General features: G+C 49.0%; 7 protein-coding genes across 7 annotated transcripts; 4 read left to right on the top strand and 3 right to left on the bottom strand.

The window, feature by feature from the left end:
* Nucleotides 1–196: 196 nt before the first annotated feature.
* On the bottom strand, nucleotides 197–2,852 carry F5147DRAFT_744943 (uncharacterized protein; the record flags this gene model as incomplete). The annotated part of the gene is made up of 15 exons (XM_041439718.1): nucleotides 197–235; nucleotides 288–537; nucleotides 636–990; nucleotides 1,039–1,128; nucleotides 1,171–1,174; nucleotides 1,225–1,307; nucleotides 1,358–1,384; nucleotides 1,439–1,463; nucleotides 1,517–1,531; nucleotides 1,662–1,764; nucleotides 1,817–1,900; nucleotides 1,956–2,053; nucleotides 2,109–2,286; nucleotides 2,339–2,445; nucleotides 2,508–2,852. 15 exons carry the CDS (start codon nucleotides 2,850–2,852, stop codon nucleotides 197–199), a joined length of 1,803 nt encoding a protein of 600 aa, XP_041294639.1.
* Nucleotides 2,853–4,083: 1,231 nt separating this feature from the next.
* F5147DRAFT_835903 (uncharacterized protein) lies at nucleotides 4,084–6,803 on the bottom strand. The gene is made up of 4 exons (XM_041443981.1): nucleotides 6,648–6,803; nucleotides 6,515–6,592; nucleotides 6,173–6,457; nucleotides 4,084–6,113 (listed from the first exon to the last, which is right to left on the bottom strand). The coding sequence occupies exons 3-4, from the start codon at nucleotides 6,415–6,417 to the stop codon at nucleotides 4,253–4,255; spliced, it is 2,106 nt and encodes a 701-aa protein (XP_041294638.1). The 5' UTR covers nucleotides 6,418–6,457; nucleotides 6,515–6,592; nucleotides 6,648–6,803; the 3' UTR covers nucleotides 4,084–4,252.
* A 501-nt stretch (nucleotides 6,804–7,304) lies between these two features.
* Nucleotides 7,305–8,592, bottom strand: F5147DRAFT_687053 (ribosomal protein S5, N-terminal domain-containing protein). The gene is made up of 3 exons (XM_041436811.1): nucleotides 8,232–8,592; nucleotides 7,630–8,176; nucleotides 7,305–7,580 (listed from the first exon to the last, which is right to left on the bottom strand). The coding sequence occupies exons 1-3, from the start codon at nucleotides 8,339–8,341 to the stop codon at nucleotides 7,461–7,463; spliced, it is 777 nt and encodes a 258-aa protein (XP_041294637.1). The 5' UTR covers nucleotides 8,342–8,592; the 3' UTR covers nucleotides 7,305–7,460.
* A 432-nt stretch (nucleotides 8,593–9,024) lies between these two features.
* F5147DRAFT_744941 (ornithine decarboxylase antizyme-domain-containing protein) lies at nucleotides 9,025–10,027 on the top strand (the record flags this gene model as incomplete). The annotated part of the gene is made up of 4 exons (XM_041439717.1): nucleotides 9,025–9,080; nucleotides 9,134–9,267; nucleotides 9,356–9,791; nucleotides 9,841–10,027. The coding sequence occupies 4 exons, from the start codon at nucleotides 9,025–9,027 to the stop codon at nucleotides 10,025–10,027; spliced, it is 813 nt and encodes a 270-aa protein (XP_041294636.1).
* Nucleotides 10,028–10,274: 247 nt separating this feature from the next.
* F5147DRAFT_687045 (DUF1771-domain-containing protein) lies at nucleotides 10,275–11,442 on the top strand. Its single transcript, XM_041436810.1, has 6 exons — nucleotides 10,275–10,473; nucleotides 10,537–10,753; nucleotides 10,809–10,819; nucleotides 10,884–11,004; nucleotides 11,061–11,127; nucleotides 11,182–11,442. The coding sequence occupies exons 1-6, from the start codon at nucleotides 10,303–10,305 to the stop codon at nucleotides 11,243–11,245; spliced, it is 651 nt and encodes a 216-aa protein (XP_041294635.1). The 5' UTR covers nucleotides 10,275–10,302; the 3' UTR covers nucleotides 11,246–11,442.
* A 36-nt stretch (nucleotides 11,443–11,478) lies between these two features.
* On the top strand, nucleotides 11,479–13,014 carry F5147DRAFT_102149 (uncharacterized protein). Its single transcript, XM_041428026.1, has 6 exons — nucleotides 11,479–11,933; nucleotides 11,985–12,303; nucleotides 12,369–12,379; nucleotides 12,426–12,543; nucleotides 12,597–12,663; nucleotides 12,721–13,014. The coding sequence occupies exons 1-6, from the start codon at nucleotides 11,550–11,552 to the stop codon at nucleotides 12,782–12,784; spliced, it is 963 nt and encodes a 320-aa protein (XP_041294634.1). The 5' UTR covers nucleotides 11,479–11,549; the 3' UTR covers nucleotides 12,785–13,014.
* On the top strand, nucleotides 12,924–14,647 carry F5147DRAFT_687039 (uncharacterized protein). Its single transcript, XM_041436809.1, has 7 exons — nucleotides 12,924–13,091; nucleotides 13,153–13,656; nucleotides 13,708–14,017; nucleotides 14,075–14,085; nucleotides 14,132–14,249; nucleotides 14,303–14,369; nucleotides 14,428–14,647. Exons 2-7 carry the CDS (start codon nucleotides 13,306–13,308, stop codon nucleotides 14,489–14,491), a joined length of 921 nt encoding a protein of 306 aa, XP_041294633.1. The 5' UTR covers nucleotides 12,924–13,091; nucleotides 13,153–13,305; the 3' UTR covers nucleotides 14,492–14,647.
* Nucleotides 14,648–14,930: the final 283 nt, after the last annotated feature.

Below are 14,930 nucleotides of genomic sequence, written 5' to 3'. Positions count from 1 at the left end.
TCCGCCGGCATTCATGGACACCAGCTCCGTCTTCCATTCGCCTCGTCCTTGACTTCATTTTTCGCAGCCCATCCAAAGACAAAGAAAACGGGCGGGGTCATATGACATGTATCACTAGATATCATACAGGGATAAAATACTTTGACGTTGTGGTAAATTGTAATCAAGTATTTCATGGCAAGCCAAGCGCGCGGCATCAGTGCACCGAATCCTTGTGAGTCGCTAACCATCCACCCTATCAAAAATCTTATTCAGCGAATTACCAAAATGAAGAACGATACGTTTACATTAAAGATGTCGCCATGGTGCTGCCAGTCACACAGGTAAACAGGACGATCTTTGTCCTCCACGTGCTCAGCAACAGCAGCCGACACCAGAGAAATTTCTACGGGAGTGACTGTCCGAGAAGTGGTACAGTGTCGTGGTACCTGGGTCGCCTGCAGCCCTCCCTCAGCCACGGCAAGCTCTAAGCCAGCAGCATCCACAAGCCTTCCAACGAACTCCCCCTTGATGTGAGCGAGGGTCAAGTCCCTGATTCTGTGCCTCCGTTTGATTTGATGATACTCTCGGTCAGTTCGGGAGGGATGGGAATCATTCCGCGAACTACGGATCCTACCTCACGACACGTGGCACACGCTTTACAAGGAGAATGGTCTGGACGCGCGACAGTACCTACAAGCTGTGTCGAATGAGCATTCCCTCTGTGGTAGAGCTGGAATGAGTAGGAGTGGTTGTATGCATGCTCCAGAAGTTTCACATGCACAATAAATGTGCGGTAGTGAGGGATGACGGTATGATCATTTGGCACAGCAGTATTTTCCTTGTTTGGAACAGGTAAGTGCTTCCAAGTATGCGAGGCCACTTGTGTCACCTTGATCTGCGGATCAAAATCGTAGTAGGCTTGCATCCTTTTGCGCGCCAAGGCACGCTCTTGGGATGTCATGGCAGTCTGATCGACCTTAATTCCTTCAAACTCGGGAAACGAATAATCTATTCAAAGTAAACTTATGTGATTCAATCAATAAGATTGCCACGCACACTTGGGGTAGCTTTGTTCATGCAAAAATCGGGCCTGAGAAGAGGTCCAGTAGTTTCCTTGTTCTGTTCGGAACGGTTGGGGTGGTCCGTCTGGAAGGAGCTATTCGTTGTAAACCTGCGCGTATGTGCCACGCACCTAGGAGACAACTATTGAGTATCTGTACGAAAACATCATCCAGCCCATACCTGTGTCCAAGGGTATTGTCCCCCATCGTCTTCATATCCGCTTCCCATCCAGTATTCGGTGTAACACCACTCCCACAGAGCCACTTGGGGGATTCAATAACAAGACAACGCCCTTGGACAAAATCATACATACACAGTCTGTCCACATTCGAGTGGAGAACTGAAGCAAACCACGTAAGTAATGCAGACGGGTAATTTGTACCTGTTCACGCACGGAAAAAGATCGGATCGAAACCGGCCTATGTGAAGATGAGCGCCAAAATCATTGCAGAGGTCAGAAGGAATTGCTCACGTAGTCTGGGTGACTCTGCAAATTTAGTTAATTTAGATCAACGAACCTTACTTGCACGCAAACAGCTAACCATCTGTCCATTCCTACCCTAACTCATCGCTGGAGTAAGCACGAGCCAAAGTTGGAACCAATGTATTCCACCCACAAGCAATAAATGAACAGTGTCGTGCACGCCTTCAAGCGACCCACGGTTGACGAAGTCTGTATCTCTCTTCGATTCCGCGGTATGATTAGAAAACTCGTCCCAGCTTTCAGTATATTCGTCAATACATACATATGCCGGCGGAAAATAAGACGTACGCTATCGCGGAATTTTCGTCATCGTTGAACGTAAAGAGATGAGCGACTCTGAGTCTCAGATTTTTTGCTCCGGCTTTGAACATCCTTACAAATGAAAAATCAGCACCGGCCTCGCGCGACATGTTCCATAGATACTGACTTTTGCAACAAGTATATGTGGGTGCCTTCAGGGTCCGGGGTACTATAAGCGTAGCGGTATGTCCTTCGCCACTTGGAGAAATACGCTACTTGTCCTGTCTACAGACAACATTTGAACAAGTTTGGTGACCCGGAAAGGGAAAGGTAACATTACCAGGTCATCCTTCTCGTCGCTAAAGTCGGCTGGGATTCCGCCGACATACGAGAAAAATGAGAGCGGATTATCGACAATTTGTTTTTTACCTCCAGTAGCCATGATTTCGACTTTTTCTTCGTACAGAACAGGAGGAAGGCCATTCTCTGGTACATCCTTACCGGCCCAGTCCCAGTATCTGCATGTAGTGTAAATGTCTGTATCGGTGTCGGGAATGACTTACCACACACGGAAAACGCAATTCTTTGGCAGCTTTGATCCATACTCCATTTTCATCCGGGTTAGTATCAGCTTCATTGACGTGGGCCAATTGTTCAGCGACGTTTTCGATCGATTGCTGTGACCCAATAAAACGGAATTGAACAGCGCGTCAAGCACGACCGTATTTATTGGACATACCTCGATAAGCATAACATATGAGCGATGCCAGGTAGGAAAAACAACGGCACCATGGCTGAAGAAAGGTTTTAAATCAACAGAGCGAGAGGATGTATGTCGACTTACTTGCAATAACCTGTCACACAAGGGCTTGCCGTGAATTGATGCAATTTCCATGAAGGTAGCTGCAGGCTCTTTGACGACGTGGGGAGCATCGGACCGCTGCTGGATCGCATTGAAAGCAAGAATGAACAATGCAAATTGGTAGGGATGGTCTTTCTCCAGCGTCTGGATGGGTAGGCGATCAAATATGCCTCCAGTGCCCTTGCGGCCGATCACAGGATAGTGGTATTCAACAGAGCTCATTGTTGCAGTAGGTTAGAGAGCGGGACCAACTGCATTTATATACATACAACAGTGCAGCACCTTGACTACTGTCAAGGTATCATTGTGTCATCTCGTCCTTTATTCTATTAGTTTCCTGCACATTCCAAATATTCCGTCATAAATGTCTGCCAGCGCACCAGACAACCTGTCTCCTCTTGCCTCACTTCCCGCGAGTGTGGAGAGCGTAGACGCTGGTGCTCTTGAACTTAGAGCCACGAGTGCCTGGACTTAGGATGACACTCTTGTCACCAGTGTAGAACAGAGTGAAAGCGTTCGCGCCGAGCCTCCTTCCAGCGGTCCAACTGATGAGTCTGGTTCTGATGAGTCTTGTGGCTGTTGGCCCTGTTGGGGAGGCATTGAATGTCCCCTTAGCTTCTAGTACCCCGTTAGTGTATAATGAGGGGAACGAATTAAGAGATTCACCTGAAGACGGTGAAGGACTTGGCTCAGTCGCAATGAGCATCAGTCCACATATAGTCCATAGTGATGGACATGAACGTTCAGCATCTAGCTACTCGAGGATGGGATTAATAGATAACTTAAGATGCATACATCCAATATTATTGAGTGGGTGCCTCGGAAGCCCCGATCAGTGGCAGCGCCTCACAAACCTCAATCCCGTCTGTACACTCGAGAGCCGGTCGGACTGGCTCATGGTCTCGTCTGGGTCATGGTTCATAGGATCTGGGTCAGCAAGGAAGTCATTATACGGTCGGCGCAGAACCTCTCCATACGTCATTTCAATGTAACCCGAGATGATGCACAGATGGGATACAGAGGGTAACGGACATTTGATAAAAGGGAGATACCGAGCAAACAAAGCCTCGTGAGGTACAGCACTTAACTCGGCGCGTAGTACGTACGCGTAAACGACAGAATTGCAACAGAAGGAATTCGATAAAATCATGACGGGTACGCTTCTTCGGGACAAGGTTGAAGGATGTTGGCGAGCCGCCTCTAACGCGGGCAAATTATGAAGGGATGTGAAATAATGGTCTTTGGGAATAGAAAAATTACGCAGGATCGTCGCTGACCACGGTGACATACCGTAGGAGCGCTAACATCGACCATCCGAGAAAGCTGATGACATGGTACTAGTGCAGGGTACGCATGAACCACTAGTAGGAGGAGAATCGGGGTGGGGCGTTGGTGAGGAGAACAATGAGGAACTTCGAGAGCGAAGACACGGAAATATTATTCGGAATTTCGGCAGGTAATCGGATCAATTCGTGTCACGTATTAGGATATCGGGGACGTTACAAAGCTAAATACAAATATTAGATACATAGCTACCAGATCTTGCGATACAATGTAAAAGTTGTAGGACAAATCGAAAGAACACACACGCACAATGGCTGCAAATCAGTACACACCGAGCCCTATGAAGATTCCTTGCCCCTAGATCCAATATTCCTTCCCCAATTCGTTATACCCCGGCTCAATCTGGCAGCAACTCTCCCCAGTCTCGATGTCCGACGAGGGGGAGGCGGGGGCGGTACCACATCCATCTCCATGAATGATCTTATAGTCGACTCTGGGTTCTCCGGGTACGGATATAGCTTTGCATCGCGCTCCTTCAGGCGCGCATTGATGGGACCGGTGTCAACCCGAAGCGGCTTACGATGGTTCCGATGCTCTGTCACATCGGCCATGGGGCTCGAGAAGTGACGTCCGTGTCCAGAACGAGGGTCCGTAAGACGAGCGGCGACGCTGGAGTGGTGCTTGCGCTCTCGTGAGGTAGTGAATGGAGATGGTCTTCGGGTTTCTGAAGGCGCATTAGCTTTACTGGACTTCCGCGACTGCGAATTGTGCGCCTTGAGCCTTGACAAGCTAGCCTCAAACCTGTCGAGTGCCGAAACAGGTCTCACAGATTCGGAGGGAGGTGGTAGAGGTGGAAGCGGCGGCGGATCTCTCGTAGGTATATAGGAAGTGCATAAATCAACCACGCCACTAGGCACAGCATGCATGACTTGTTTCTCCACGTTGAAGATCTGTCCGCGGCGCCTTAGGTTGCTATCGGTAGACCTGGACTTGCGAGGGCTTAGTTGTCGGTCCGGAACCAAGTCGTCGCAGGAATCCGCCGAATAGGCTTCATTCGAGGTAAGCGCTACGATGACAGGTACATCCATCGGCTTGGCAGCTACCGCATATTCACGAATGGAAGGATTGCTGTCCGGGACTAAACCGGAGGTTACTGAATGTCGAGGTGCGATGTCAAGGGGTCGATCCACACGGTGACAGGAACCTGTCGAAGTCCTGTCGCACACGTTGGCACCGTCTGGGGGGACAGACTGATAAGACGAACGTAGACCCAGGATCTGTGAACTTTCATGACTATCGTGGATCAATCGACCCAGTGTATCAAGCCCTGGAGGTGTGGATGCGATCGAGGACTGGCCTTCCACCGTTGACGCTTCAAGCGGGATGCCCACCATCTCGCTAACTTCGTGAAGAAGCATGCTGCAGGACGCGGAATCTCCAACATCGTCCTCAACTTCTGCAGCCTCCCATGAATAATCATCATCGCTCTGAGTACCTGGGGCTTCATCTTCAATCATCTGCAGCTTCGATGAAGACTTCTTCACCCTCTTGTTTGAACCCCATATCCTCAAAAATTCCCTAACGGCAGTAGTTTCGTCCTCAGAGAAAAGGTTACAGACCTCTGAACGTGAAGGTGGGGGTAGGATGTCATGACTCAGCGGAGATGGGGGAGAGGAAGACAAAGGTGTTGTCGGCAAGTCCTTTGCAAGATACGTGGGAAAATCGTCATAGATAGGGTCCTTTGATGGGACAGGCTCTCCAAAGTCCCGGCAAAAACGACGAGACTTGCGAACGTCGAGTTCATGCCCTGAACTGTGACCATGCTTTGATGGCGCACAGCTTGCCGCGGTCAATGGTATTGGTGTTGGAGTCTCTGTCAGGTGTATTTCGTCGGGAAGAGGCGGATTAGCCCCATCAGCCAGGTAACTGATTGGAGATTCCGTGAGTATTGTGTTTTTCATACCCTTCCTGTCTCTCTCTCCGAAAAGATCCAGTCGTCGAGGATCGCCTCGAGATAAACGGACCAGCGCGCGAGTGCCACTGCCCGATTTTGAATCTGGTTCATAGAATTCGGAAAGGAATGCGGTAATAGGTGTCACCTCAGGAGATGCGATAGTGGTCGACGGTGAGTAAAAGAGTTCGGGGGTTATGGGTGATAGTTGTTCTTGGGTGCGAGAACTTACAGACCAAGACAATGTGCTGCAAATATACAAAGCGATTTTTAGTGTTGAATACAACCCCATCTGGAATACACGAACCTGTAAGTCGATGTGGGAGAGAGAGTCGGTACCGAGGAGACAGGGTGGTCAGACGACCACGATGTATGTGATGCATCTGAGGGTAAGCGGGCGTGGATGGGGAAGGATGAAGAGCCTTGGCGCCGTGACACAATATTGTCGCTGTTTGGAGGTTGATCATAGGAATGCGAACGTAAAACTCGCCGGGACGGTCTGGAGCAGGGTTGTCCCTGCATTGATTGAATAACAAGATTAGTCGGCGACATGCCAGACGAGAAGCGTTGATGATAGAGTAGAGGTGTTCAACTTTAATCATCATCATCATCAGGAAAGATCCCAATGCTAGCAATTGGGAACACTCACATAGTCAACAGAACGTACGAACGGACTAGACTACGATAGAAATATGTTAGGCTGCAACAGAAACTTGTATCGTGTGCACTGCAGGAGGACATGAACTTGTGGCCTTTGAAACGAATCAGTTTTGTTGGCGCACCGAATTGCAGGGGTGATTGGAATTCAATTAAATGCCGTGCCGTCAAGCAATGCAGCCTCGTCTTCAATCCAATGAGACGAGTGCAAGGACAAAGGAGACTGGCGGCACCGTTGGGACACGCTTTATATTAAATCTTTCTCTACTGGTCCCGCCGTGCCCGCGCGATGGTTCGGAAAGCCTGCCTATTGTTACTCGGAGGCAGAGCACCGAGTCACTGTGCTCCGATAAGTAAAAAAAATATTATCACCCCTAGTGCTGCGCTGTACTGGCTCGGGAAGGATGACCGTTGAGGAGCAAATACAAAATTGGATAGTCGTGGTCATGATGCGATACTCGCACTCGGTCACTGAGCCTGTTTACATAAATGTCATTCTGTAGCTGAAACTGGGCATGTGCATGGACAGTCCTGCAATGCTAAGCTGCTCGTTGCGTGAATCATGGGACGAGGACTCGGAATTGCCTTTGATGATCGGTGATCGATCGGTAATGCTGGCAACAGTACTTCGGGCCTGCATGAATAATGTCTCCTGTGGCCAGCTGCTGCAAGTTGGACCTGATGAAATAGAACAGATGATCAAGCAGGTTGCCTCAGCCATCCCGAAGCACAAACCCAGATGATGCTCAATCGTGGCAAGGCCCTTGAGGTCGGTCACAAAATTCTGTTCAGGTTTTTTTTTTGGTACAATTTTGAATTACATAAGCAGCCAATAGCCGAACCTCGCAATGAGATTATCATCGGCGGTGTTTATGGAAAACATGCATGGGCATATGATTTTTCAGGAATACATGATAGAAACCGTGCCAGACCTACAACTAGTACGCCTTCTTGCCAGCTGTAAGCTGTAGGTGAGCACTGTGCTCGTCATAAGGCACTTTTGATACAGGAATCTCGCGCCATAGGTCAGGAGTAAGGAACGCGTAAGTTTTCGTAATCTAGAATAGATGTAAGCGAAACACAATGAAAAAGTTCGAATACACATACAGCAGCAAATGTGGCCTTCAAGAAATTACCCATTGTTGCAGTCGAGCCCTTCGACTGCGTGTAGCAATCCTCAACACCAGCAAGCTGAAGCAGACGCTTTGATGCAGGAGCAGCAACAATACCAGTACCACGAGGAGCAGGGATCAGTCGGCACATAACGGAGCCGACCTTTCCGCTGACCTTTGATGGCACAGTGTGAGGCTCACCAAGGGCTGCACCCCAGTAACCTCTTCGCACGGGAATGACAGAGAGTTTAGCGAGGATGATAGCGCCCCGGATGGCAGTTGCAACTTCTTTCGCGCACTTCACACCCAATCCGACATGTCCGTCAGAGTCACCGATGGCAACAAAGGCCTTGAAGCGGGTACGCTGACCGGCACGGGTCTGCTTCTGCACGGGCATGATCTTCATAACCTCATCCTTGAGTTTGGGCAGGAAAAAGTCGACGATTTGGTATTCCTTAACGGGGAGGGAAAAGAGGTAGATCTCTTCCATGGATTTGATTTTACCGTCTTTCACCAGACGGCCGAGTTTAGTAACGGGAGCCCTGCGAGACCATATGTTATAGGCCGAGCGCAAGGAGAAAATGGAGGAATACAGACCACTCCTTTTCCTCATCCTTGCGGCCTCCTCTGCGGGGACCGCGACGTCCTCTGCCTCTGTCGCCTCTTCCACGTCCAAATCCACCACGTCCGCGTGCTGCGTCAGCCATTATGTATTTGCCGGAATTTTACTGTGCAGATGATAGTTAGTACTTGAAGTCACTAAGAAACGAACGAAGCCAAGAGAGGTAGCACGAGACCAGGAGAGGTACATCTGATAGTGTATCGATGCATCCATCCAAAATACGATTATTTGACGTCCGCCATGCAGAACCATCTGGATACTCAGCCGCGTGCAAGGGAATGGGATTGAACTCACATCTCGAAGGTTCGGCGGTGTTGGGCTCGCTGTCGATGGTAGTGTCACCGCTGTGTATCCTGCAATGCAGCCGCAAAAGCCCTGCCCTGAAGCGGTAATATGACCCCCCCTGACACGTTTGATTTACACTGTGCAAGTGCAACACGTTCTCATCACACAATTCTAGCTCGAGAATATGATCTTCGTACTCCAATTTTGTCGAGATGGCTTAATCAGTGAAATGCATCCCAGGCCAGGTGCTTACAACCTGCGAGATAAGTACTAAGTGACCGGGGGGGTTGTGGAGTGGCAAAGCGGTGCTGATGATAAATACAAGCACCGTAGGTGAATTCATCCCACGCAACTCTTACAAATTCCAAACGCTACCTGCTGTAAGTACTCATTTCTTTCCTTGAGTCTCTAGTCAAACCTGACTTTTTAGCGTTACTTCTCACCTACGTAATAGTTTTCTAACCCCAGTCAAGTTGGCAGAACATGTCGAATCCATCCATGTCCAATTTTTTGAAACAGCAATTTAGTATTTGCCCCGCGTATGCTCTTCACCCTCTTTCGTGTTTGACTTTGAGCTGATTGTGGTATCCAGCAACGGCTGTCAAGCCGTTGGGGATGGGGCTTTCTCTGCTGACATTACTCCTAGTGTACTTGCCGTCTGCCACATGCAGGGCACCGACGACGTGTACTACTACTCTACTACCTTCTCTGGTGGACCCGGGGTAAGTTATCCATGTCATCATTGATGTCAAACACTGAGACTTTTCCAGTGGCGCGTTTGACGTCCCTAACGCTAAATGCCCTCCCGACAGAGGGTCGTCAGACTGTGTGACAGGCAGTCCGGCGTCTTCAATTTCTTCTTTCTCAAATTACTCATCGTCTCCCAACACATCCAATGTTTCACTTATGCACCCATCGTACTCGTCCTATTCATCTACGGTTCCGCCTCGTGACATTCCTATCAGAACGGATTCGCCCTACGACATTGCCACCCCGCCTTTGACACCAGATGACGATGAAGATAGCTGTGCCACTGGTATACTTACCAAGCATTCTAAAGATGCTTTGGATCTTCTTTTGGCCATCTTTCCTCGTGATGGATTGAGCCTTTTGCCTTTTGCTAAGAGCGTTGTCGTTGCCGCCCCAAATATGGGTGCTTCTTTCGATGGTGTGGTGCTCGAACTCCCTGGAAAGACCAAAACACTTTACGTCGATGGCAAGAACGCTCAAGCAGTATCTCTTCGCGAAAGGTGCGTTGCTTTTTAGAATCTAATGTCGGTGCTTACATGACCACCGTAGCATTGTGGCTCTCCTCGATTTGGCCGACGAACAACTCCAGTGCTCAGCTTTGATCATCGCATTCAACAAGGTTTCCCACGGTCTGAGCGAACTGTTACATTCACTCATGTACGTTGGGGGAAGCGTTGTTACTAAACCACCATTCCAGGTTGATCCTACGTACATCCTCGTCGGTGTAGAGATTTAGGTGGACGGTCAAGGGAATGTGGACCAACTTTATGTGGTAGGAGTGGGCATTATATAGGACTAAATTGTTTCTCCATTACTGTATGCAATCAAATGACTGCTTTCTGGCTGTTCAAATGTACGCTGGTATTGCTAACCTGTCACATACTATGATCGGAGAAGACGGACTATTGGTTGAATGTCTTTGAGGCGCCAGAAGCTTATTATGGAAGGTCGAGTTGACATGCTCAGGCTGGGCTTATCATATTCTTCTTCATTTCAATTACTAGCTATATCATGGGATTACTCGACTTTCTTTTCTCCATCGTCAAAGCACTTTGTGGAGAGTCGTCTCAGCCAGAAAGTGAAAAGCCTACTGGTGCACAGAGACCACCGCGACCACAGGAGCCACTATCTCCTCTTCCAGGCGCTTGGCCTACTCCCCAACAGGATCGTTTAAGATACCAAGTAAGCCCAGTAGGCTGCGAGTAGTTCGCATATCGTAAAGTTCACTTAACGGTTGGTTTGTAGGACCGAAACCAAGCCAATCAACAGAATGAACACTACACGTCTCTGCGCGCCAAAGCAAACCAAGAAGGAGACGCTATGGCTAAATGCTTCCAACAAAGCCACGATGCGTATTCTCGTCGTGAGGGTGCGCTAGCTAAGGAACTCTCAGAGAAGGGCAAAAAACACGAACGTACCATGGAAGCATTGAACGCGGAGGCTAGTGCATGGATATTCCGAGGTATGGCATGCTCAGTCACTTTGTGTCGGTCTGGCTTGACATTGGTATCGCACAGAGAACAATTCGGTTCGTCACATGCTAGTGATCATTGAGCTCGGCCTTGACTCTGATACTTCTATAATGCAAACAGGACCGCGAGCCGGGCGAATTAGATCTGCACGGACTGTACGTCAAGGAAGCCATAACATACTCGGATAAAGCTATCAAGGAGGCTCGACAGCGGGGGGATTCACAGATCCGCCTCATTGTTGGTACGTGATATATTGAACTTTGACTACGGTACAGAACTCATACATCAAGAATGCAGGCAAAGGCCTGCACTCCAATGGCAACGTCGCTAAAATCAAACCTGCCCTAGAGGACTTGATGAAACAGTACGTATGGTTTGTGGGTCCTTCTCTGCCTATTACCTAAACTATTTGTCAAAGGCTCAATCTTCCTGTTGAAGTGGATCCACAAAATGCAGGCGTTCTGATCGTACAGCTTGCTTGATCATCCAGTGTGACATGTACCTTTTGTGGCCACTGAATTACCCGACGGATCTGATTCGATGTATTACGGCCGCAATAACTTTTTCGCCTCCCATTCAAACATGCGATTCTACGGAACAAAGATATGGTATTGCTGTATGTATAATATGTATCTGTTTCCATGTATACCACTGTGACATAACCTCTAATGCTATCGACATGAGGTTGACATGAGGCGGCGCTTTGACGGTCAGGGTTCCCACTAGTTCTCAACAATCATAATAGGTCCTTTGTTTGTCTCTGTCCCCCACATCATCATCATCATCATGGAGACGTTATACATCATCGGCGGACTAGTGATCCTTGTGGCTCTAATAGCCTTGATCGATGTCTCCCCGCAACTACAGCTACCACCACCGCCACCGCCACCCTTAGGTGTACTATGTTCACCATCAGATTCACCCTATGTACCTACTTTCTCGCAGCAAGGGTCATCCCACCAGCCATCCCAGCCCCAGCTCCCGCCTCCACGTCCAGCAATCCGATATCCCCAGACCCCTTCAAAATATTCTACACTTCAAGCGCCTGGGAGTTCGCAGCTCTCGCCGTATCAGCCTCCTCTGCCGAGCGCACAATACCTCCCATCAGCCACCACCCCCCTTTTATCTCGTCCTGCCTCGGTGCCCAAGCCCGTCTGTTACACCCCTCAGGTCTGTCCTAGCGTGTTACATCTGCTGTTTACTCACCTCTTCGACACACAGCAGCCACGTCGTCCTGTCGCAAGAGTCACAAGAGTACCACGGGTAGTGCCTGTGGTGATCGATTCCCATGAACGTTCTGCTGCGAAAGCGCCAGAGGCACCTGTAGCGCATGTAGTAATCGACCCTTATGAAGACCCCGAGTCTCTTCGTCTCAAAGCCACACAGGAGGGAGATCGGATGGGGAAATGCTTCAAGGAGAGGAACGAAGCGAAAGCTAGGAATGACCAACAGCGTATTAAAGAGCTTACTCAAAAGGGTGAGGCACACAGAGCAAATATGATGCTTCTGGACAAGGAAGCCAGCGCAAAGATATTCCAAGGTACGAAATCGATCAAAGGAACGTGCAGGATACAAGAAGCTTACTCGGACCCCTGCCTCGTACAGAGAATAACCAAGTTTGTTGTGTTCTCGTCATGGGCGGCGCTGTCTGACTTTTCTTAGAACCGCAGAAATGAAGTTGATCTCCACGGACTCTATGTCGCAGAAGCCAAAACCTATTTCGACACTTCTGTTCAAGCAGCTTGGGACCGTGGAGAATCATCACTTCGTGTGATCGTAGGTAAGACACAATGACACTTTTCAACTTCGTTCTGCGACAGTGAAACTGTTCAGGAAGGGGAAATCACTCCAAGAGCAACATCCCGAAGATCAAACCTGCAATCCAGGCTCACGGGGAAAGGTACGCACATCGCAGTACGCGTCTTTGTAAGTTTTCTCAAACAGGTATGTCGTGTAGTTTGGGATTGTCGATTGAAGTGGACCCTCGCAATGAAGGCTGCCTTATTGTAAGTCTTAAGTGAACTCACTGAATGCCGATTTTCCTGTGATCTCCATGTGCCTCGCAACTGTACATAAACTACTGCTCGCCTCTTTTCATACCAAAGTCTGCAAATGTACTACAATTACATAACCAATGCATAAATTCTTACAACCCCGACATAATTAATTACTGCGCCGGCAGTGACTTATCGACGTATCCAGGACCATCCTTACTTCGCTTGCACAACTGCAGACTCGGAGCCTATATGCTTTTAGCAAAACAACGCGGTCCATGCGCACCATGACGGTGCGGCACTAGCCAACTTGAAGGAACTATCTGTGAAAAAGGCAAGTAGTACGAACCTACTGTGGAAGCTGCAGCAACATACTTACTAGTGATGGAGATTAGATGGGTATTCGCATATCCGCCTCATTGTTAATATGTGATATAATAACCTCTGACGGTATCAACACGATGTTGACGTGAGGCGGCGCTTTGACGGTTAGGGTCCCCACTAGTTCTCAACCAGGGCCTTTATTTGTCCTTGTCCCCCACATTATCATGGAGACGTTATATATCGTCTGTGGACTAGTGGTCCTCGTGGTTCTAATAGCCCTTGGCGTCACCTTGTTCAAAGGCTCCCCGCCAGCGCAGCCACCATTCTCGGGTGTATGTTCACCATCAGATTCACCCTATGTGCCTACTTCCTCTCAGCGAGGGTCATACCACCGTCCAGCAATCCGATATTTCCGGACCCCTTCGGGATATTCTACACTTCAAGCGCCTTCGCAGCCCTCGCCGTATCAGCTTCATCGCCTGCCGAGCACACAATACCCCCCATTAGCCACCACCACTCCTTCAAGTTTATCTCGTGATGCTTGGGTGCCCAAGCCCGTCTGTCACACCCCTCAGGTCTGTTCTAGCATGTTACATCTGCTGTTTACTCACCTCTTCGACACGTAGCAGCCACATCGTCCTGTCACAAGAACGCCGCTGGTAGTGCCTGTGGTGATCGACCCCCGTGAACGTCCTACTGCAAAAGCGCCGGAGGTACCTGTAGCGCGTGTAGTAATTGACCCCTACGAAGATCCTAAGTCTCTTCGTCTCAAAGCCACACAGGAGGGAGATCGGATGGGGAAATACTTCAAGGAGAGGAACGAAGCGAAAGCTAGGAATGACCAACAGCGCACTAAAGAGCTTACCCAGAGGGGTGAGGCACACAGGGCAAACATGCTGCTCCTGGACAAGGAAGCCAGCGCAAAGATATTCCAAGGTACGAAATTAAGAAAAGGAACGTGCAGAAGCTTACTCGGACCCCTGCCTCGTACAGAGAATAACCAAGTTTGTTGCGTTCGTGTCAAGGGCAGCGCTGTCTGACTTTTTCCAGAACCGCAGACATGAAGTCGATCTCCACGGACTCTATGTCTCAGAAGCCGAATCGTATTTTGACACTTCTGTTCAAGGAGCTCGCGACCGCGAAGAATCGTCACTTCGTGTAATCGTAGGTAAGATACAATGATACCTTTGAACTTTGCTCGGTGACAGTGAAACTGTTCAGGAAAGGGAATTCACTCCGATAACAACATCCCGAAGATCAAACTTGCAATTCTGGCTCACGCAAAAAGGTTAGCATATTGCAGTGTGCGTCTTTGTAGGTTTTTCTGAACCAGGTATGTCGTGCAGTTTGGGATTGCCGATCGAAGTGGACCCTCGCAATGAAGGCTGCCTTATTGTAAGTCTTTGCTGAACTCCCTGAATGTAAACTTTCTTGTGATCTCCATGTGCCTCGCAACTCGTGTACATAAACTACTGCCCGCTTCTTTTCATACCAAAGTCTGCTCAAGTGGGGAGATGTACGATTAACTAATGTAAATTCTGACAACAGTACATAATTATAACTGCACACCGATACTGGCAGTGACTCACCCTTACCTCGCTTGCACAAGCGCAGAGCCTATATGCTTCTAGCAGAACTTAATGCGGCCCATGCGCACCATGACGATGCGCTAGTTGATTTGAAGGGACTCGGAAGAAGGCAAGTAGTACGAACCTACTGTGGACTCAGCTCAGCCACGTGCTAGTGATGATTCTAGAAGCACTCAAAGATGATAGTAATGCGAACAGGGTGGTCAGCCAAGCGAATTGGACTCTACGCCAACTTGAAAGAAGACATTAACCATCAAGGA

The sequence above is a fragment of the Suillus discolor genome, assembly GCF_016758755.1.
Source record: "Suillus discolor strain FC423 chromosome Unknown F5147scaffold_18, whole genome shotgun sequence".
Lineage (NCBI taxonomy): Eukaryota > Fungi > Basidiomycota > Agaricomycetes > Boletales > Suillaceae > Suillus > Suillus discolor.
This window is presented reverse-complemented; position numbering and strand designations above follow the sequence as displayed.